Below are 23,766 nucleotides of genomic sequence, written 5' to 3' on the forward strand. Positions count from 1 at the left end.
CACAACAAGTGGCGTCAGCAAACCGGAGTTATTTACTGCGATATATGTAACGGCAGCAGTGGCAGCAAACTGGATACCCAGATATCAGCTGGTTGTTGTCACTAGCCAGTGACAACAGCAGCAAGATACAATATTTATTTTGTGGATAGTTACACTGGTAGGTAACACAACAAGTGGCGTCAGCAAACCGGAGTTATTTACTGCGATATATGTAACGGCAGCAGTGGCAGCAAACTGGATACCCAGATATCAGCTGGTTGTTGTCACTAGCCAGTGACAACAGCAGCAAGATACAATATTTATTTTGTGGATACACTGGTAGGTAACACAACAAGTGGCGTCAGCAAACCGGAGTTATTTACTGCGATATATGTAACGGCAGCAGTGGCAGCAAACTGGATACCCAGATATCAGCTGGTTGTTGTCACTAGCCAGTGACAACAGCAGCAAGATACAAAAGTGGATACACTGGTAGGTAACACAACAAGTGGCGTCAGCAAACCGGAGTTATTTACTGCGATATATGTAACGGCAGCAGTGGCAGCAAACTGGATACCCAGATATCAGCTGGTTGTTGTCACTAGCCAGTGACAACAGCAGCAAGATACAATATTTATTTTGTGGATAGTTACACTGGTAGGTAACACAACAGGTGGCGTCAGCAAACCGGAGTTATTTACTGCGATATATGTAACGGCAGCGGTGGCAGCAAACTGGATACCCAGATATCAGCTGGTTGTTGTCACTAGCCAGTGACAACAGCAGCAAGATACAATATTTATTTTGTGGATAGTTACACTGGTAGGTAACACAACAAGTGGCGTCAGCAAACCGGAGTTATTTACTGCGATATATGTAACGGCAGCGGTGGCAGCAAACTGGATACCCAGATATCAGCTGGTTGTTGTCACTAGCCAGTGACAACAGCAGCAAGATACAATATTTATTTTGTGGATAGTTACACTGGTAGGTAACACAACAAGTGGCGTCAGCAAACCGGAGTTATTTACTGCGATATATGTAACGGCAGCGGTGGCAGCAAACTGGATACCCAGATATCAGCTGGTTGTTGTCACTAGCCAGTGACAACAGCAGCAAGATACAATATTTATTTTGTGGATACACTGGTAGGTAACACAACAAGTGGCGTCAGCAAACCGGAGTTATTTACTGCGATATATGTAACGGCAGCAGTGGCAGCAAACTGGATACCCAGATATCAGCTGGTTGTTGTCACTAGCCAGTGACAACAGCAGCAAGATACAAAAGTGGATACACTGGTAGGTAACACAACAAGTGGCGTCAGCAAACCGGAGTTATTTACTGCGATATATGTAACGGCAGCAGTGGCAGCAAACTGGATACCCAGATATCAGCTGGTTGTTGTCACTAGCCAGTGACAACAGCAGCAAGATACAATATTTATTTTGTGGATAGTTACACTGGTAGGTAACACAACAGGTGGCGTCAGCAAACCGGAGTTATTTACTGCGATATATGTAACGGCAGCGGTGGCAGCAAACTGGATACCCAGATATCAGCTGGTTGTTGTCACTAGCCAGTGACAACAGTAGCAAGATACAATATTTATTTTGTGGATAGTTACACTGGTAGGTAACACAACAGGTGGCGTCAGCAAACCGGAGTTATTTACTGCGATATATGTAACGGCAGCGGTGGCAGCAAACTGGATACCCAGATATCAGCTGGTTGTTGTCACTAGCCAGTGACAACAGCAGCAAGATACAATATTTATTTTGTGGATAGTTACACTGGTAGGTAACACAACAAGTGGCGTCAGCAAACCGGAGTTATTTACTGCGATATATGTAACGGCAGCGGTGGCAGCAAACTGGATACCCAGATATCAGCTGGTTGTTGTCACTAGCCAGTGACAACAGCAGCAAGATACAATATTTATTTTGTGGATACACTGGTAGGTAACACAACAAGTGGCGTCAGCAAACCGGAGTTATTTACTGCGATATATGTAACGGCAGCAGTGGCAGCAAACTGGATACCCAGATATCAGCTGGTTGTTGTCACTAGCCAGTGACAACAGCAGCAAGATACAAAAGTGGATACACTGGTAGGTAACACAACAAGTGGCGTCAGCAAACCGGAGTTATTTACTGCGATATATGTAACGGCAGCAGTGGCAGCAAACTGGATACCCAGATATCAGCTGGTTGTTGTCACTAGCCAGTGACAACAGCAGCAAGATACAATATTTATTTTGTGGATAGTTACACTGGTAGGTAACACAACAGGTGGCGTCAGCAAACCGGAGTTATTTACTGCGATATATGTAACGGCAGCGGTGGCAGCAAACTGGATACCCAGATATCAGCTGGTTGTTGTCACTAGCCAGTGACAACAGCAGCAAGATACAATATTTATTTTGTGGATAGTTACACTGGTAGGTAACACAACAGGTGGCGTCAGCAAACCGGAGTTATTTACTGCGATATATGTAACGGCAGCGGTGGCAGCAAACTGGATACCCAGATATCAGCTGGTTGTCACTAGCCAGTGACAACAGCAGCAAGATACAATATTTATTTTGTGGATAGTTACACTGGTAGGTAACACAACAAGTGGCGTCAGCAAACCGGAGTTATTTACTGCGATATATGTAACGGCAGCAGTGGCAGCAAACTGGATACCCAGATATCAGCTGGTTGTTGTCACTAGCCAGTGACAACAGCAGCAAGATACAATTTTTATTTTGTGGATAGTTACACTGGTAGGTAACACAACAAGTGGCGTCAGCAAACCGGAGTTATTTACTGCGATATATGTAACGGCAGCAGTGGCAGCAAACTGGATACCCAGATATCAGCTGGTTGTCACTAGCCAGTGACAACAGCAGCAAGATACAATATTTATTTTGTGGATAGTTACACTGGTAGGTAACACAACAAGTGGCGTCAGCAAACCGGAGTTATTTACTGCGATATATGTAACGGCAGCGGTGGCAGCAAACTGGATACCCAGATATCAGCTGGTTGTCACTAGCCAGTGACAACAGCAGCAAGATACAATATTTATTTTGTGGATAGTTACACTGGTAGGTAACACAACAAGTGGCGTCAGCAAACCGGAGTTATTTACTGCGATATATGTAACGGCAGCGGTGGCAGCAAACTGGATACCCAGATATCAGCTGGTTGTCACTAGCCAGTGACAACAGCAGCAAGATACAATATTTATTTTGTGGATACACTGGTAGGTAACACAACAAGTGGCGTCAGCAAACCGGAGTTATTTACTGCGATATATGTAACGGCAGCGGTGGCAGCAAACTGGATACCCAGATATCAGCTGGTTGTTGTCACTAGCCAGTGACAACAGCAGCAAGATACAAAAGTGGATACACTGGTAGGTAACACAACAAGTGGCGTCAGCAAACCACAGTTAAAAATTTAATTACTGAGTCTGCGATATCTAACGGCAGCCAGTGGTGTCAGCAACAACAACAACTTAATTATTTTTTTTTATATTTTTATATATTTTTAATTTTTTTTTTATTTTTTTTTATATACTCTGAGAGGTAGGTACAAGGTAGTGGCACTGGCAACAACAGAGGTGACTGCCTGGTAGGTGTTTACAACCATATAACAGGTAGCCAGGCAGCACAAAAACCCTCTCTGGCAGCACAATAAAAATTATTAAACCCCCCTCTGTCTGTAGTATTCTGTAGCAGGCTAGCAGCAGCAGTGACACAATTAGAGATGAGCAGGCTATAGCAATATAGAAAGAAAACCCCCTCTGCGGCAGTACAATAAACCCCCCTCTGTCTGTAGTATTCTGTAGCAGCAGCAGTGACACAAATTACAGATGAGCAGGCTACAGCAATATAGAAAAAAAAATCACTCACCAGCAGCACAATAAAAATGATTAAATCCCCTCTGTACTTGCAGCTCTTTAGCAGCAAGCAGCACAGTGACACACACAACGCTCCAGCAAACCCCCCTCACGGAGCAATAAATAAAACCCCCCTCTCTGGCAGCACTGCTGCCTGCTCTGCGTCGCCCCACAGAATGAAGATGGCGGCGGCGGGTCCCGGCTTTTATGTAATCCGGATCTCGCGAGAATCCGACGTCACCAATGTGACGTCGGGCCTCGATTTCGGCTCCGGGCCTGCGCGGGAGTCCGCGGACGTCCTGGATCCGGATTCGGATTCAGGACGTCCGTGCGGATCCGGATCTCGGAGATCCGGACCCGCTCATCACTAGTTGAAACTGACTATAGTGTCTGCCGTTTATTTACAAGAAAGTATCCAGAGTGCCACTCGATTGCTATTATCTATATATATATATATATATATATATATATATATATATATATATATATATATATATATATAAATAAAAAAACCAAATGAATCTCCTTTGAATAGATACTGGATACTGGAATATCTTTCTATATATTATATTTCTATATGTTGATTTCCAGACATAGATAAATGTTGTAACCAAGAAAAAAAGAGAAGTGCAGCCCTAATGAAAAATATTAGTGTACAATTGGATGATCTTTACATAAATATTCTAATAGTAATATATGATAAGATTAAAAATGAATGGCCATATTAAAAGAAAATATTTAAGAACAAATACAATAACAATGCCTGCTTCCTATAGATATAATAATCCTTATTTATTGCACTTAGGCCCCGATTCAGGACCACTCGCTAAGCAGCGGTCGTTTGCTGCTTAGTGAGCGACTAAACGGCTTCTGCCGCCCTCTCTGCTTCGGGAGCAGCCCATAGAAGCTAAATCGCGGTCCTATTGGAAGTATGACCTGCCTGTACACTGCAGATGATAGGCACCAGGACCAGCGCATGCAAAGTATCGGATGCTCATGCTCAGATGTGCATGCTCAAAGCTCGGAATCGATGGGCTGCAGCCAAAGCAGCCCATACAGGCATCCCAGAGGGAGGGAGGGAACAACAGGGAATCCAGTCACAGACTGCATTTAGCCTCACTTGTCAGAGCACAGTGGCTGATTTTTCCTGGAGGGTGGGGGGGGGGGGGGGGGGGCGGCTGCCACTGGATACAATGATTGCACTAATCCCGGAATAGCAGCATATATTGGCAGCAGAATATTACGCAGAGTTGTGTTAATTATGTGACTGTTGTCACTTGGCTCTATCAATGAAATTGGGAGCCGGAGATGTATTGCTATACTCACAGAGCTCCTGACCCTATGCCTAAATTGGCGGTGGCGGACATATTGTAAGCAGTGTCCGAACAGCATGTCCGTACACACAGTGTGCTGGCAGTAGCCGCTATGGCCTAAGGATAATCAGCCCGGCATTGACTCCAGGGATCTCTGCTGATGCAGTGATGAATTCTGCCTTCAGAATAATAGTGTAGGTTCGGTCTCTTCAATCAATTACATGGCAAAATGAACCTGGTTTGTTAGTGTAAATGATTGGCGCTTTAAAAAAATGGGAAAACTCTCCTAAAATCTCTAATTTTCTGATTCGCACACCATATTACATTTGGCCCCAGCCAGCTTAGGGGATTCCCTGAGCTGGCGCAGTCTGGCGGAAATGCGCTCCATCTGATCGGGAGGCGCCAAGATGGTGATTCTATTGCCAGGAGCAGCTCAAATGAGAACTGTTCCATCTATATGTTTAATCATATCTTATAGTGCACCAATGGCTGTTGCACCAATGCTAGTTTCATGTAACAGTGATGTGTTCCATTGTGTAGCTCATTTCAATGTCTGACATCTGATATGTGCATTCCATTGTAGTGCACACTGTATTGTATCAATAAAGTTTGTTGATGTTCCAGTCACGTTGTGTGCACGTGACAACCCTAAACATTAAAATACAGATGCTTCCCCACATCTTATGCTTGTGACAGGTCGTTTGTCTGCCTTGACAGCATTGTTTCATGTGTTTATGGATCTACAATGCACAATAAGGCACAGCAAATCCAACACGCTATGCGCAGACCGACAATTAGTTTGTGCTGTACTGGGATATTTTGTGTCCAAACTATCTTCAGCTGTATTCTGTTCCTGAGCCTCTTGAGAAAAGTCCTGAAAACCTTGGACTGAAACTTTGAGCTTTTGCCTCTGAATGGCCCTTATTCTGGTTGGTGCGGTAATATCTGTTCGTGCCGCCGATGTTTTGTGTCTGCGCATGTGCAGAGGCGTCTCTGCGCATGTGCGAGCGGGGCGTACGGCCAAATCCCGCACGAAATGTGAACACTCCGAACAGGGGGTGGAGTGGGGCGTGAAGGGCTATTTGGGCTCATTACCATATGCATTCGCCCCGCGTTTCATGGGCGTTCCCATGCAAACGCTGGGCGTACGTATGGTAAAGCAGCCGTGACGCACGTGTAGGGGGCGGACATATGACATCGCCGGATGTCAGCTGCCCGCCCAGATCCCTGCTTTTGCACGGAAAAATGTCCGTGTGGTCTGAGGTTGTGGAAGCTGGCGGACCACTCGGTCCTGCATTCGATGGTCTGCGACCATCGAATGATGGGGGAGGTTCCCTGAGATGGAGGAGGCGTATTCCGTGAAAAATACACGTGCGGTCCGTTCGGCCAGCTTCTTACCGCGTACGGACGGAGTTGGCGATCCGTATGGAAGGCGGGGTTTTCGCACGCACGGTCCTGGCCGCATATTCGGATCCGGCCGCACCGATCAGAATAAGGGCCAATATGTAACGATTAAACCCATTTATTTATTTTTTAACAGTTTCTTATATAGCGCAGCATATTCCGTTGCGCTTTACAAAGGAGACAGTGATACAACAAACTGGGTATTTACAAACATTCAAAGGTATGAGGGCCCTCATTTTGCAGCTTTATAGGCATACAGTACTTGTGCATACTCATAGTCATTTATTTTGCCATGGAGATTGGTTGTTACAATATCTATCTATCTAGCAGCTCCTGTCATCTTTCAAAAGGGATACAGTCATTGGGTCTACAGCAACTAGGTTGACAAGCATTAAGCCAACACCACTAGGTCGACAGGCAACTCATGTGAACCTAATGCTTGTGTCGACCTAATGTCCTGTCGACCTAAGCTCCTGTTGACCTAGACCCATGTCGACATTGACCCATGTCGACGTAGAACCATGTTGACCTTGACCCATGTCAACCTAGACCCATGACGACCTTGCTGCCTGTCGACCTAGTGGTGTCGACCTAATGCTTGTCGACCTAGTTGTTGTAGACCAAATTATCCCAATCCAACCTTGCCGGACCCTGAACCTAGATATAGCCCCCAATACTCAGAGAGGCCTTGACGATTGTCTTGGGGGCTTCCCATGTCTTTGCAAATATATGTAACCAAGATCTCAAAAACTGATTGTACATGATAATATAATTCAGATATCACACATTGTTGCTGGGGAACCAAATGAGCTTTTATTTACTTAAGATTACCCCCCCCCCCCCCCAGCGAGCACTGTGTGATATCGCTTAACTAATTAAGCATATGCCAGTATATATATCTCTTAAAAACAGTCTGTTAAATGACAGTTAGGAGCTGAGCGATGGGCACTTTGTGTCTCTCTGCTTTATCTCTCTGTACACTACGACGGTGTCCATGTTGACCTACAGTATGGGCCATTACGTATGGGCGAGCGCTCTGGACTTGCCACCCAGCTAGCCCCTGGTAATCGCACAATTGTAGGTGTGTATGACATCACAGAACAGTACATGTATGTGTGTCTGTGTGTATCTAAAGTTTGCTTTGGCAAATTGCATTTTTTTTTATGAAAGTAATTATAAATGTTACATGTATAATTTTGTTTACACACTGCTTATTTCTATGTAAGCCGGCATATTAATATGCTGATCGAAGATCTCCATTCAAATTAAAAACTCACCCAACATTCGTTCATGACTCTATTGCTGCCTTATTACTTTGGTTTTTATTTTTAATTACCTATCCAGCAATACAGCCTGATCTAGTGGCTTATACAATCTATATGCCACTCAGTTCTCTGTTCCAGTCTGCAAGGCAATGGATTTCATTGATTTGTACAACTACATTTCCATGCAATGCGCTGCAATAAGTTATATTTGAAATAATACTGTAAATTACATATTTTGCCCACAACCAAAGACCACAAAATACGTCTAAGCAATATACGAGTCAGTGTTATAGTAGTAGATTACAGATGTCATGCTTAACTAAAGACGAAAAATATGTTTAAGCTGCTATACCTTGCTAACATGCATTTCACTCAACATTCCTTATTTCCTAAAGATAATACTTGGAATAAAAATGTCTATGTTCTAGTGGCAGATTTTCCACAAGGCAACTTAGGTGCCTGTAGCTGTCTCCCGCTCCCTGCCCATGACCACTGCTCACTGCCCGCTCCCTGCCCATCTCCCTGAATCGGAGACAGGCAAGAAAGAATCCTGTCCCTGCTGCTCAGATGAGTGCTACGTGCATCCCCCCCATCCCCCAGCTCCGCCAGAAACTGTGCCATGGCGAGCTGGCTGAGAGGGGCTACATCTGTACTTCCAACAGACCAAGAGCCTGATTCAGATTTGTACACAATCCCGAAATTCACACAGCTGAGCATTTATCAGTAGAATGTGCACACGCCAAGGTACTCTATCAATGCCACCTACAATCAGCAGAAAAAAATATAGTGCTATGGATTGTATGAGGAGGGCCCAAAACCAGCATCTTGTCTAGGGCCCCATGAGGTTCAAATCTGCTTCTGCTATCTTCTGGATGTGGACAGGGCATTAGAGAGCCTGGCCAGGCCAAGGTACTTTTCAGGGGGCATGGCCTAATCACAGGAGGAGTGGCCATGCACCCAAAGCAGCATCTGATGGGTTGAAAAGAGCTGCTGCTGCCAGGAAAAGGGGGACCCCACTGGGCCCCTCCGTCAGACCTGGACCTAGATAATTAGTAGACTCTCCTTATGCAACCCTGCCTTTAAGTCACCTGAATTAGGGCCTCCTAGATTTCTTTCCCCCTCGATAGTTTCCAGTACAGTGCCATTAATATTATATTTAGCCTTTGGATTTTTTAGACCCAAGTGCATGGTTTTAAATTTTTGGGCAATTAACTCTATTTGCCATGCTCCTGACCATTACTCTACATATATCATCTATACTTTGTTTTACCCATCCTGGCCTTTCTACCCTGTTGCATACCTTTGTGTCATTTGCAAAAAGGCATACTTTCCCTTGAAAACCATTTGCAATGTCACATTAAAGATATTAAAAAGGCACTGGTCCAAGTTCAGAAACCTGGGGTACCCCACTGGTAATATATTCCCATCCTGTCAATGCACTCCATTTACTAAAACTCTGTTTTCTATGTTTAAACCAAGATGTTATAAATTCAACCATCTAAGTATGCAATCCCACGCTTCTGAATTTTTTAGCAGTCTCCGAGACTTACTAAAGTCTAGATAAGCTATATCTATGCCCCCTCCTTTATCTATTACTTTAGTTCCCCAGTCCAAAAAGTCAATAAGGTTTGTTTGATATGATCTCTCCTGAGTAAATCCCCAAAAAATTATTAGTAGCTAAACAAAAATGGCAGGTTTTCGCTGTGGGGGTATCGCCAGCAAAAACTGGCGATACCCCATAGAAGCCTATGGGCTTCTTAACTCCACCCACACCTCCTTGCACGGACCCATGCCGCCTCGTACCGACCCCCCCTCACCTGTGTATGGGCAGCACAGCGCTGCGTTGCCCGGACCAGTGACCTCCTCCTCCCTGCACGGTAAATCCTCTTCCGCGTACAGGGAGGAGGAGGAGAGCCTGTCCGCAGCAGCAGCATCCGGCCAAGTAAGGGAGGGAGCCACTGGGACCCGCTGCACATTGCCGTCCACATGTGCGGCAAAGTGGGGGCGCGGATGTTAGTGCATCCCGCCCCCAGTCTTAGGGCCAGATGTATCAAGCTTCAAAAAGTGAGAGTGATAAACAACCAGCCAATCAGCACCCACCTATCATTTTTCAAACCCAGCCTGTAACATGACAGATAGAAGCTGATTGGCTAGTTGTTTATCACTTTCCATTTTTTCACTGTTTGAAGCTTGATCCATATGGCCCTTAGACCCCTAGTCTCAGTCAGACTTGAAACCGCAATATTAAGATAAAAGGATCTCCCTGTGCTAGAGACTGAATAAGACACTGAATAGATCTTTCTGGAAGATCACTGGAAGACACTGGAAGATCTACAAATAGATCTTTCCTCGTTGAAAATGTACAAACACATGATTAATAAGTACACAGGCAATATGAAATAGAAGGCCTATTTTGAACACACAAAATGAAGATGATTTGATTTTAAGGTGAAGAGTTATATAATGATCTTACCTTGATAACGCAAGGGCACGGTTTACCCTTTCCTCAAGTCCTATGGTCCCTAGAGCTTTCCACATCATCCAGAATTTGAAGGCATCTGGTCGTCTACTGCACTGAATAGATTTGTCCCCAGTGTCATACTGAACATCGTAGAATTTATCCTGCTGGAAGAGATAGGAGGCTTCCGCTGAATGACATCTCTTAAGCAAGTCCTGCAAAAGACAAAAGGCCATAAATATTCAGACACTGACATAGTGACAGTGAATGGTGTCTTATTGTGAAGGATATAGAGAGAACTGTGTCATGCTTATGTACACTGATAACAAATCGGTAACAATTTGTATTGTACAAATACTTATGGATTTTTAATGCTTAAAAGTGAAAACAACAGTATTATCTTATATTAAGAATTAATCTAGCACTCAATCATTTGCTACATTTACTATTGTACTAAAATAACTACCAGGGCTGGTTTAAGAAAGGCGAGGGCTCTGTGTGCCCCCTCCTCTCTGGCAGCGCACTAGACTCTGGATTTGTACCCTGTATGTGCAAGTCTTTGGGAACATGGTGCCCTTTCCACCATCCCAGTCACTTCTCTATCGTGATTGTGCTAGTCACTGTGATGATACCTGTTATGCCTTTTCCCAGTGATTTTCTGCTGCTTTGCAGCTAAGATGTGGAACACTAGAGAGAAGCATTCCCCTGTCCATCTCTCTCAGTGAATAAGCAGAGCAGCTAGTGACAGGAGGATTTCCATCTGCCCTTCCCCCCACCACTGAACACTGCTACCCATGGGCAGGACAGTTAGGAGGAATGCCTTTTTTTCAAACTTGCGTTTATGGTGGGGATCAGACAGCAGTCACAGTTCCGTATACACAATTGGGGTACAGACAGCAGTAACAGTATGGTATACACACACTAAGGGGGTATTCGATGTTGTCCTTAGCAGAAGTCCACACATGGGAAATCAATACATGCCTCCACCTCTTAAAAAATTATTGACTAAGACTAAGATATGATTCTATTGAAGCTGGGATGTTGCCTATAGCAACCAATCAGAATTTACTTCTTAATTATTTAGCACCTTCTACAAGATAGTAGATAGAATTTGGTTGCCCAAATAACATCCCATCTTCAATAGAATAGCCACAGTTATAGACACACAGGTACAGAAATACACACACACACACACACACACACACACACACACACACACACACACAGAAGAAAAAGTTGCACTTGCATAATAGAAGATTTCAAAACTAATTTTTAAATGTTTTTTACTTTGTATCTACAGTTTTACTGTCCAAATAGTTTTTTTTTATTGACCATTTATTTGATTGCTTAGATCCAATATGTATATACTGTTGTAGCCTATATTTTGAATATGAAAACTTGACAGATAATAATCTTACACTGCAGTTAAACTAAAGGGGCCTACACACGGGGAGATGTTGCAGAGCAATCTGAGCAACCCTCAGGATCAGTGGCGGTTTTTACCTATGGGCTGCAGGGCTGCAACCCTCCCCCAGGTAAAATCTGCCACTGTCTCTGCCTAAAGTGATGCCAGATGCAGTCTGTAAGACTGCTCTGGCTTCACTGTGACTGGCGGTGACTTCCTATTGGAAGTCCGACCTGCCAGTCAATCAAGGCATCCCATCGGGAGGTGTTCCCTCCCTCCGGGATGCCTCTCTGTGCGCAAATGCGCAGCAGCCCTCAATACGGGTTCTGCACATGCGCAGTACAGTGGACCATACTGCGCATGCTCATGTGGCCGGGAACTTGATTTAGCCTCCGGGGGCTGCTGCAAAGGCAGCCCCCAGTGGCTTGGGCCAGCGCATGCGCAGTATGTATGAAGCTACTGCGCATGCGCTGGCCCTGTGCAGGGGAGCAGCGGCAGTGGAGCGTGGCGGCAGTGAAAGTGGCAGCAGAGGGGGGGGGGGGGGAACACATTGCGGCAGCCTCCCTCCTCCAAAACAGTAAGATCCGCTTCCGCTCAGGATTACTCAGCAATATTGCTCAGCACACAGCATTGCACAGCAATTTTTCAGCGATGTGTCAGTGCTATATGATCTGACAGGACCTGTGTTCTCTGCGAATCTGCTGACCGGTGAATAACTACATTTATCCATCATGGTGGTTCTTAATCACCGGGCAATAGTGATGTCGCGGGGCCTTGCATTGCTATCACTATAGCCCAGGGCTGGTCAATTGCGGCCCTCCAGATGTTAATGAACTACACATCCCAGGATGCTTTGCATTAGTTTTGCTATGTGGCCATGCTGAAACTGATGCAATGCAAGGCATGCTGGGATGTGTAGTTCATCAACATCTGGAGGGCCACAATTGCCCAGCCCTGCTATAGCCCCTACACACGGAGTGGTGCAGGGGCATTTTCTAAGCAACCTAGTAAGATCGCTTACAAAATGTCCTGACATCATCCCATGTGCAGGCCCCATAAGGTTCTCAGAAACCTGTTCACACAATTATTTTGGCGTCAGTGCCCTTCATTATCTACCTAACTTTGTATTGGGTATGAAATATACAAATATGTTAAGCCCTATTCCTCTTCATCATACTTTCAGAGCAGCTGCTGCCGGCTTTAATGATCATATACTGTAGATGGCATTTACCGAAATGATAAAGCAGACACAATTTCTTGCATTAATCATAGTTTTATGAATAATGAGAAATGCAGCAAATCATATTGGGCCATGATAGGAAATTCTTTCACTCGGCATAATGCAAACCAATCCAATCTCAGTAATGATTGCTGTAGTCCCCAAAGAAATGCCATCTGTTTTGTAAGCCTTTGTTTTATGCTATAAGTTGGCGGTTCTGTACATTTCTGCTGTAAAAATTGACAGCATTTCAACAGTACATTAAATACAGACAGAAAAAAAAATTAAAACAATTCAATCTTCTTCGAGGATTGCGCAGATTACATTTTGCTGTGTTTCAGCTGAAGAAACGACAGACTTTAATTTTCTTAATAACACGCTCCTGAAATGACACCTTGTGTGTTGTAAAATAGAAATGGAAAGGTCGCAGCAATGGAAGTGTAATGGAAATATTTAGATATATAAGATCTTTTATTGAACATTCTTTTTGCTTGTTATTCTTATTTATACTAGACAATAAATACACAAATAAACAAATAACTTAGCAAACCTACACATTTGCCAAATGCACCAAATAGTTATGGTATACGATTGTTGGCTGGACACATATTCGGTCGACAGATGTAGTGCCTCTCAGCCAGCCCAGGGAATTGCCAGAGCCTCTCACATGCATGCGCGTCCCCAAAACTCAGGGCTGCCACTAGGAATTTTGGCCTTGGGACTGATTTCCAGTCCGGACCCTCCCCGGGAGCTGTTAGTGCGCTCCCATCCCCCCCTCTTCACCGGGAGCAGTCAGTGCACTTCCATCCCGCCCCCCCCCCTCATCCCCCCCTTCCCTTAACTTACTGCTAGACTCCGTCCTCACTCAGCAGGACCCGAAGCACATGCTTCTTCAATGCAGGATGCTGGTGACCAATTAAAATGCAGCACCTGCAGAGCTCATGTACCGGCAGCCACTCTGATTGGCTCAAAAGTCGGTGCAGCATTTTAATTGGCCGCCGGCGTCCTCCATTGAAGAAGCCTGTGCTTCGGGACATGCTGAGTGAGGACTGAGCGCAGTGCAGGCAGCATACAGTGGAGGGTTGCTGTGGACAAAATGAGCTGCAGGAGACCGGGACAACTGTATCCACAGCACCCCCTGTCAGCGGCCCTGCCTACATTTGGCAGGTGTCAGAATCCCTGCCCGTCTCCCCTTCAGGGAGACGGGCAGGGTTAGGAAGGGGGTGCAGGCAGTGGCGGGGGAGTGGCGGAGAGGTGGCAGCAGGCTCCGTCAGAACGGGGCATGCATGGGTCTAATGCATGCGTGCCGCTTCTGGCAGCTGATGGCAACGGATGGCGATAGAATTTCCAGGAGCAGCTCTAATGAGAGCTGCTCCATCTGTACATTGGGTCGACCACTTAAGGTCGACATGTCTTAGGTTGACACCTGAAATAGGTCAAAATGCCTAAGTTCGACATGGTTGGAAGGTCGACAATGGCTAGGTCAAAATGGCGGTATATCATGCCCTACCAATCACTAGGGCGTGGAGGGAGAATAGAATAGTGTGACGAGGCACCCTTGCAGAAGCATGGCAAGTGCGCGAGCCATGCGAGGGGACGCGGTACACCGATACGGTGTCCATGTCGACATTCAGGACAAAAAAAGTGAAAAACTTATGTTGACCTAGCTATTGTCGACCTTCCAACCATGTCGACCTTAGGCATGTAGACCCATTTCAGCTTTTTACACGGTTCTCCTAAAACAGCAGTGACAAGTACCTCTTGGAGCACTTATGTCAGGTGAGGACAAGAAGATACGTATAGAAAAAGACAGACACGAAAACGCTGAGTGGCACATTGACTAAGAGCCTGAAAATGAGAAAGCCTGTACTGATTATACGGAAGAACAGACTTGCTAAAGATAATGAATTCATACAAGTGACGTTTTTTTTTCTCACTGTGATAGTCACAGGTTGATCCAGGTAGAAAATTACTTTTTGATTGCAGAACTGCAGTTCTTTAAACGACAGGTAAATCGATTCGTTTATCCTACAATGGAGAAAGCGCTATGGTTCCTTAAACCAAAAAATTAGATGGCAACAATTCTATTCCCGGCTGCAACAAGACCGGTGTTTTTTTTTTTTTTTTAAAGATAAACATGGTCATAAACCAGAACTAAGAGATCAGATTAGAGCGTCAAAATATTGTACAGATAAAAAATATATATATTATAGGCCCGACTCGCAATGCAGATGTTCACTGATTCTATATCTTACTAACGCTTATTAAGCGTTCACAAAAATACCAAGACATTTGTACAGCACGTGTGTTCACAAAGGCGTAGTTGGGAATGAGACAAACGGTATCGGAAATATCTTGGAAAAGTGCTGGGTATTGCTTGGCAGTTACTGGGAAGTGGATATTAAGACATGAATAATGGTCCGTTATATGGTCATGTTATGGAAGTATCACAGGTGTGTTGTTAGTAGTGTTAGTATACACAGTAACACATGTCATTGTTCCCACTGGAGGCCATACTCAGATGGCTAGTCTGCACCTGCCATAGTACTAGTGGATCTGGATCTGAAAGTGAGGGCTACTTTTACCAAAGTGATGGCTGGGGCAACAATTTTTGTCTTTTTTCTTAACAGTTTCTTATATAGCGCATAAATATTTTGCAGCACTTTACAGAGAATATTTGAACATTCACATCAGACTCGGCCCCAGTGCAGCTAGACTATATTTCCTACCACATGAACATGCACACACATTCACTCTGTACCTGGAGAAAACCTACGCAAAAACAGGGAGAATATACAAACTCCGCACAGTTAGGGCCATGGTGGGAATTGAACCAATGAGCTCAGCACTGTGAGGCAGTAATGCTAACCATTACACCATCCATACTGCCACAACAATGTCCTTTCCATTATTATATCCCCAGTCTGCTGCTTCTGTGGATTTATGCTTTCACTTTCTGGAAAATCAAGAGGTTCTTCTCTGCAAGGCATGGGCCGCTGTGTAGTATTAAATCCTTACCCATAGGTGATGCTTTGCCACCATTGTTACAGTTGTTTAGTGAACGTATAAAGCTACAAGCTCACAGGCTTTTGTTTTGGTCAGAGAACTCCTAGGTGACTTCTGGTATTCTTAATGTTTAAAGAAGAATGACTAACCCTAACCATCCTCCTTAGTGCCTAAACCCAACCACCCTTTTTAGTGCCAAACCCTTAATCTCCTTCCCCGCAGCCTAACCCTAAAAGTCCCCTCCCCCCACCTCCAGTGCCTAAACCTGAGCTCCCTCCTTTTGTTTAGCCTAACGGCCCTAACCCTAACATTCCCCGGCATACTTATGATCGGGATAGACCTTTTGACCAGGTCAATCTATTGACTGTCGACCATCTGGTGTCAACCTATTGACTATATGCTGACATTCATTTAATCCAATGGGAAAAAAGAGGGATATCCAAGGGAGGATATCAAAAAGTCTCCCGGGTGGGGCACAGCCTTCTAAAGATGATTGATAATTGTTAAGATTAAATTTTATTATTTCTAAAATTGATCCTTGGGTATAGGATCAGACAAGACGTAGGACAGAGACAAACAAACAACATTTACAAAAACATGTATTAGAGAAAGTAGTGAAAATATAACTTTCTTAAGTGTCTGTAAGTTTAAGGAAAATAGTATTTTATACCTTAAAAGAGTCAATAACCAATATGAGGATTATATTTAAGGTATTTCAGACACATAAGCCGTCAAATAATTTCTAATAATGGATAGAATGTCAGTTCACATAATGATATTACATGGGTTGCCCCCTGCAAATAACGACACAGCTATTTACACCTGCTAAGTATTAGAGGCCTAATAGACTATAAAAGTGTACAATATCGCTGCTTGATAGTTCTACTGAAGCTTAAATTATTTGGACAGAGTAAAAATAGATGATATAATGAAATACTTGAGTTAATGGTGCTAAGGGAGTGGCTGCTGCCTGTGCATGTGACGATTGTCAGTGAATGCGCAGTTGAGCGGACCCCAAGAGCGTCACAAGTATTGGAATACAGAAAAGAAGGTTTCTGCTGTTGCCAGGGGTAACCTAGCTGGCTCTGTTATACACCTCCACAACCATATCATATATTTAAATTTAATTTTGTTGATTGGAGAACGCCTTCACCCCCATCGTCAAATTAGTCCAGTGCCCTTGGCCTCCTTCCCACCCCCCCTCCCCATCTTTCATATATTAATTTAATCCCAAATCCACATCCATTTTCAACTGCCGCCCGGAAATTGTGCGGGAAGTGGTTCAGGATCAATTCCAGACCTGTTAGCAAAGCACATTTTTTTCTCAAATGGACAAAACCATGCTGCACTGCAGGTGAGGAAAATGTAATGTGCAGAGAGAGTTAGACTTGGGGGAGTTATTTCGTTTCTGTGCGGGGTAAATACTTGTTGCTTTAATTTTCTGAACCGGTCAGGGCCCACTCTGCAAACAAATAGCAACACTCCACTTAGCCAACATGCATGGCACACGCAACGCCTGTCACTTAGCGCATCCTACCAATCAAGATGACCAGGAATGGCGGTGGGCCATAGAAATGAGAGAAGGACTGATATCAGGAAGGAAGGAGAGAGATTGAGGAGTAGAACAGCCACAGAGCGAGCAACATGAAGACAACCAAAGTCCGTAACCAACAGTATATGTGTGTGTGTGTGTGTGTGTGTGTGTGTGTGTGTGTGTGTGTGTACCTATATACACACAGGGATAGATGCCTTTTGGGCAATTCAATTGCCACCTGTTTTTTTCACACTAAAATTGACCTGTGTTTGTGTGAAAACATGTCAGCTATCTGGGATTATATTTTTGGCTGACTCTGCACAGGTGATAAAAAATCCCAGATAGTGTGTAGTCCCAGGGGATCAATTAACTGTGGTAATTTTGCCTCAGCTACATTAATTCCCCCCTTAGTGTGGTCTCTTTAGTTTTCCAATTAATTAAAAACTCTGGTGTGCATTATTCAGGTAGTCCATTATTAAATAAAGAATAAAGAAGTAAAATAATTACTTTTTTATATAGTGTATGTTTCAGAATACTCACACATCCATGTCACCTAAGTAGAATTTATGACACCTTACAGTAAGTCACCGATTTGTTCATTGCTTATTATTTGGAATGTCTGACAAATGGACCAACCAATATCTATCACACATTCTCATCAGAGGCGATTAGGATTCTAGACCACTTTCTGGAGTACAGGAGATAAGGGAGTTTTTCCTCCCTATTATTGTGTTACTTATCTGACTGCAGACTAGTTATTACAGATGATACTAATGTGAAATGAGTCCCAGACGTGGTCGTAGCCCGCTGTTATAAAAATTGATGTCAGTATCTCTGTCACAGCAGAATGCACAAGAACTCCCTTCAATCTCTGCTATGTTTATTAAATGCATTTTGCATTTCAAACAAAAATAGGCTGCTTTCATCAAAAGTGTTAAGCCATTTCCGTGAAGTAAATATAAATACTCACGCATTATCTAGCTTAAATCTGTCTTCAGTAGCTTTTGTTTTAACAATATTGTAGCTTATACATATTAAATAAAACAATATACTGTTATGTTGAAGAAATACTAACTACAAAAATAGAAAGATTTAACTTATACTGTATACAGTATATGAAATGATTGTATGATCAGCCCGAGAGTGCCACCATCTACCATGGGAAGGCACCCGGCAGAATTGTGAATATACGAACACTAGGAGTGCCAAGACCATCTCTAGCTACCGATATACTGTATAGTATGAGCACACTCTACTTTCTCTTACTATATACAGTGTATATAGTAAGAGAAAGTAGAGTGCGCTCATACAATACCTACTGTAGAATACTGTTTAGGCACTATGGGGCAGATTTATTAAGCTTGGAGAAGAGATAAACTGGAGATAAAGCGGAGAAAAGGTAAAAGGAGATAAAGCACCAGCCAATCAGCTGTGTTTGAAAAAGACAGTTGGCAGTTGATTGGCTGGTGCCTTTTACCTTTTCTCTGCTTTATCTTCAGTTTATCTCTTCTCCAAGCTTTATAATTCTGCCCCTATGTTGGGCTGTACAGAAAGAAAAACCTTCATACAGTAATATAAAAAAAAAAATTCACAGACTTTGTAGCTTAATATATACAGTATAAAGGATTCTTCCTAGTATATATAGCCATTAGCAGTTGTTTACTGATCAAGAAATGTAAATATTGATTCCAAACTCTACATGTTTCGTCTAAGCAGACTTTATCAGGGGCTTTATCTAGGTGGCAAAAAAAAAAAATACCATTAAAATTGATGGATATTCCATTAATTCACGTTAGAATTTATGAACATTACAGATCCTCAGAAGGAATGTATATCACACCTCATATGATATTCACCCTCCAAATAATGGGGGAATATCCATCAATTTTAATGGCATATTTTTTCATAAGCTTTTCTAAGCTGGGTTATGTTGACTTTTTGGGGTGCTGTACAGATATAGTGCTAGGGACCCCCAATACACAGAGAAGCCTTGCTTTAGGGATTATTCATACATTTCTGCAAATATATGTAACCAAGATCTCTGAATTATGTTACCATATAGATTGATATATTGTTACTGGTATCATTGAGGTTGCTGGGGGAAACAATGGGCCAAATGTAATAGGGTGAGAGTTTCAGAAAGTGATAGATTTTGGGAGAGTTTTCCCATGTTTTTTAAAGCAGCAATCAATTACATGGCAAAATCAACCTGGTTTTGCAGTGTAATTGATTGCTGCTTTAAAAAAAAGGGGAAAACTCTTCCAAAATCTCTCACTTTCTGAAACTCTCACCCTATTACATTTGGCCCAATGTGTGTTTTTCCTATATAGCCAAAATAACCTGCACGTTAAGCAGAAAGCAAGGCTCATTAATGACATTGTCAACGATATTGAGTGTACACATTAGATGATAATGTGAAGATATTAAGAAGGACCATTCACAATATCCTCTAGTGTGCATGTGATCTTACAGTTCAAGAAAGTACAGGACAAGTACAGGGTATATAAATATATCTGCATCAGCAGACGATACTGAAATAAGTATTAGGATGGCGTAAAAACGAGGGATTAGTTGCCATTGAAGGAAGTACAGTATAGAGGTGGTTTAGGTAAAAGAAAGAAAGGCACATGAGTAAAGAGGACCATGTTCAGGAGAGCTTACATTCTAAAGGAGGTATACATACACTTTATAGAGCATCACGGACGGTGTAATGGTTAGCATTACTGTCTCACAGTACAGAGGTTATGGGTTTATTTCCCACCATGGCCCTAACTGTGCAGAGTTTGTATATTCTCCCCATACTTGCATGGGTTTCCTCCGGGTACTCCGGTTTCCTCCTACAATTTCAAAAATATACTGGTAGGCTAATTGGTTCTCAACAAATGAACCCTAAAATGTCTGTGTGTGCGTGTACATGTGGTAGGAAATATAGATTGTAAGCTCCACTGGGGCAGGGACTGATGTGAATGTTTAAATATTCTCTGTAAAGAGCTGCAGACTATGTGTGCGCTATATACTGTATGAAACTGTTAATAAATAAAAAATAAAATGTTACCTTTGTTAGTTGCGCTTGTTAAAGCATAAATAAATATAATCAGCCAGTCATGTGGTACAACTCATTGCATAAAATCATAGCGACATGAGAAAATTCATTATTGAAGAACAGGAAAATATGGGACATAAAAAAAGAAATAACCTAAGTCTGGCAATAGGAGTAAATACAAATATATATATATATATATATATATATATATATATATATATATATATATATATATATATATATATATATATATATATATCTGTAGAATGCTAAAAAGTTTTAAAAATAAAATAGAAGCTGCGGTGGCCAAGAAAACCATACTTTCAAGATGGATTCATAATGATACATTGACCTCACAGTTTATGCTTCCAAGACTGCAATTTCTAATTCAAATGGACTGGATTGAATGTTCAGTTTACATAGAATCAAGGGCATTGAAATTCTTTCATGTCTGAGTACCGTGTATTCTTTCACTAACAGACTTTGTAAAAGAACCGTATTTGTATGACTACTGTATCTACTTGGTATAATGGGGCAGATGTATTAAGCCTGGTGAAGAGATAAACTGGAGATAAAGTGGGAGATAACGCACCAGCCAATCAGATCCCAACTGTCATATTTCAAACACAGCTGATTGGCTGGTGCGTTATCTCTTCCATGTTATCTCCACTTTATCTCCAGTTTATCTCTTCTTCAGGCTTAATACATCTGCCCCAATATATCTACTTTAGAACAGGGATCTCCTCACTTTTGAGGAAGGTCTTCCTATACTGTAGTTTTTTTTCAAGATGTCATATATTGTTTGCCTCACTGTAACAAGAAATGCCATTTTATTGTTCCTGGCTGTTCTTCAGTAACCATACTGCCTTACCATGCATGTACCTACTTTGTGACTATTCATTTCTATCAATGTACCATTTTTTTCTTTTCAATAAAAATATAAAAAAATAAAATAAAATAGAAAGACACAGGATGATGGAACATTTATAAATCCTTGAGAACAAACCCAACAGAAAACTTAAAAAAAATTGTTATCTCATGTAATCAACAAGGATTTTAGATACGGTAATACAAGAAAAACTTACATTTATAAAAAAAAATCCATCTACATCTGTTATCTGTGTTCTTTAAAAAGTAAAAAGAGCTCCCCAGGTCATTATATAAATTGTATATAAATTGCAGGTGGTAATAGTGTAACCAGTAGTTGAACGGCTTTGATTGACCATGACCTCCAACTGTTCCATCATACATAAAAGATACTAATGACTTTACATTGTATCACATAGAAGCACTGCACAGATCTCACTGAACTATTCAGGCTTTGGCAGAACACACAGCTCGCAGGCAGGTCTTTTGAAATCGGGCACAATACACCTCAACTTGCACATGACTGAACATGATTGCATAGACCATCTACAAACACAATTCTTCCAAACATGATTCTTAGTAAATTTGAGTGTTTGATCTTGCAAAAACTCTAAAGCGTTGCTGCAATGCCCAGCAGGTTTAGTAAATTTACACTGAGGAGTTTATATTTTCAGGAAACACAAAGCATTCTGTAAAAAATAAAAGGGTACTTGTTTCCTAGCACGGCACCCATCGTATGCCATCGCATACCACTAATTAAGGATCAGCACACACATGTAACTGTTGTCTCCAATTGTAAAGTGCAACGGAATATGCTGCGCCATATAAGAAACTGTAAATAAATACTGTGGGCCAAATGTAATAGGGTGAGAGTTTCAGAAAGTGAGAGATTTTGGGAAAGTTTTCCCATTTTTTTTAAAGCAGCAATCAATTACATGGCAAAATCAACCTGGTTTTGCAGTGTAATTGATTGCTGCTTTAAAAAACATGGGAAAACTCTCCCAAAATCTCTCACTTTTTGAAACTCTCACCCTATTACATTTGGCCCTTTTGTTTTTGCATGACATGAGCCCCACAGTAGCTACCAGAAGTGACTTTTTCCCCTTTTTGAATATTGTTTTTGATTTTTTTTTTTATAAATCTCCCTGCTACTTCTTACACTGTTGACCATACTCTTCTCCTACAAAAACTGCAATCCCTATAGGTCTTAAGGATACAACTCTTTCTTGGTTTCTTATACTACCTATCTAACTGCTCCTCAGGGCTTAGTTTTAGGTCCTCTTCTTTTCCCAATCTATACCTCATCTCTTGGCAAACTAATCAGCGCTTTTGGATTTCAGTATCATCTGTATGCAGATAATACTCAAATCTACCTACATGTATTCTCCCCAGACCTATCACAATCTGTATTGGGCAATGTCACCGAATGCCTTTCTGTCATTTCATCTTGGATTTTATCTTACAACCTCAAACTGAATATAAAAAAAACAGAATTAATTGTATTTCCTCCAACCAATAGTAGTTAACAACCTGATATCTCTATCAATGTTGAAATTATGACATTTAATCCTACCCCACAAGCTCGCTGCCTAGAGGTCATCCTTGACTCTGAACTGTCCTTTGTTCCCCAAATTCAATCTGTCTCAATATCATGTTACATGCATCTAAATATATACCAAAGATAACCCTACCATACACAAGACACTGCTAAAACTGTTATCCATGATATCATCATCTCCCGCATTTACTATTGCAATAGTCTCCTTACTGGCCTTCCCCAATACAGACTCATCACTACAATCCATCATGAATGCAGCTGTGAGGCTAATCTTCCTCGTTAGATGTTCATCGTCTGCAAAACGACTCTGTCAGTTCCTCCATTTGTTTCCTATTTGTACCGTATTCAATTTAAAATACTTTTACTTACAAACAAGGCCATAAGCCAAACTACACCAGGATACATATATTCGCTTAATTCAAAATATCTCATAACTCTACCTCTTCCCATGATCTTCATCTCTCATCCACACGCATTACTCGCTCCCATTCACCATTGCAGGGTTTTTTCGGGCTGAACCCACTCTTTGGAATACTCTTCCAAACACAATAAGACTAGCTTTCAAACATTCAAGCATTGCCTGAAAACTCACCTCTTCAGGCAATCTTATCATATTCCAAAACCGTCCACACAACCTTTGTAAACCTTTTCTATCCAATTACTTCCCCACTGTACAGTACAAACAAATCCTCACTTATATTCTCTCTCATCTTTCCATCCTCATGACTCCTGTCTTACTTTGGTGGGCACCTTATCATACAGCCCACCAAGAACCTTTGCAATCTAGTGGACCATTATGCAATAGATAACTATCCATGTGTATCCTT

At 42.3% G+C, this 23,766-nt stretch overlaps 1 protein-coding gene across 3 annotated transcripts in view; it reads right to left on the reverse strand.

The window, feature by feature from the left end:
- Positions 1–23,766, reverse strand: part of GADL1 (GAD like acidic amino acid decarboxylase 1) — a 241,942-nt gene that overhangs the window by 81,701 nt on the left and 136,475 nt on the right. For all 3 annotated transcript variants that reach the window (XM_083188646.1, XM_083188647.1, XM_083188648.1), the window contains one exon: positions 10,323–10,522. In XM_083188646.1, coding sequence (XP_083044772.1) covers positions 10,323–10,522 — 200 coding nt within the window. The remainder of the gene's footprint in view (positions 1–10,322; positions 10,523–23,766) is intronic.

The sequence above is a fragment of the Crinia signifera genome, chromosome 5 (assembly GCF_055691185.1).
Source record: "Crinia signifera chromosome 5, ASM5569118v1, whole genome shotgun sequence".
NCBI lineage: Eukaryota > Metazoa > Chordata > Amphibia > Anura > Myobatrachidae > Crinia > Crinia signifera.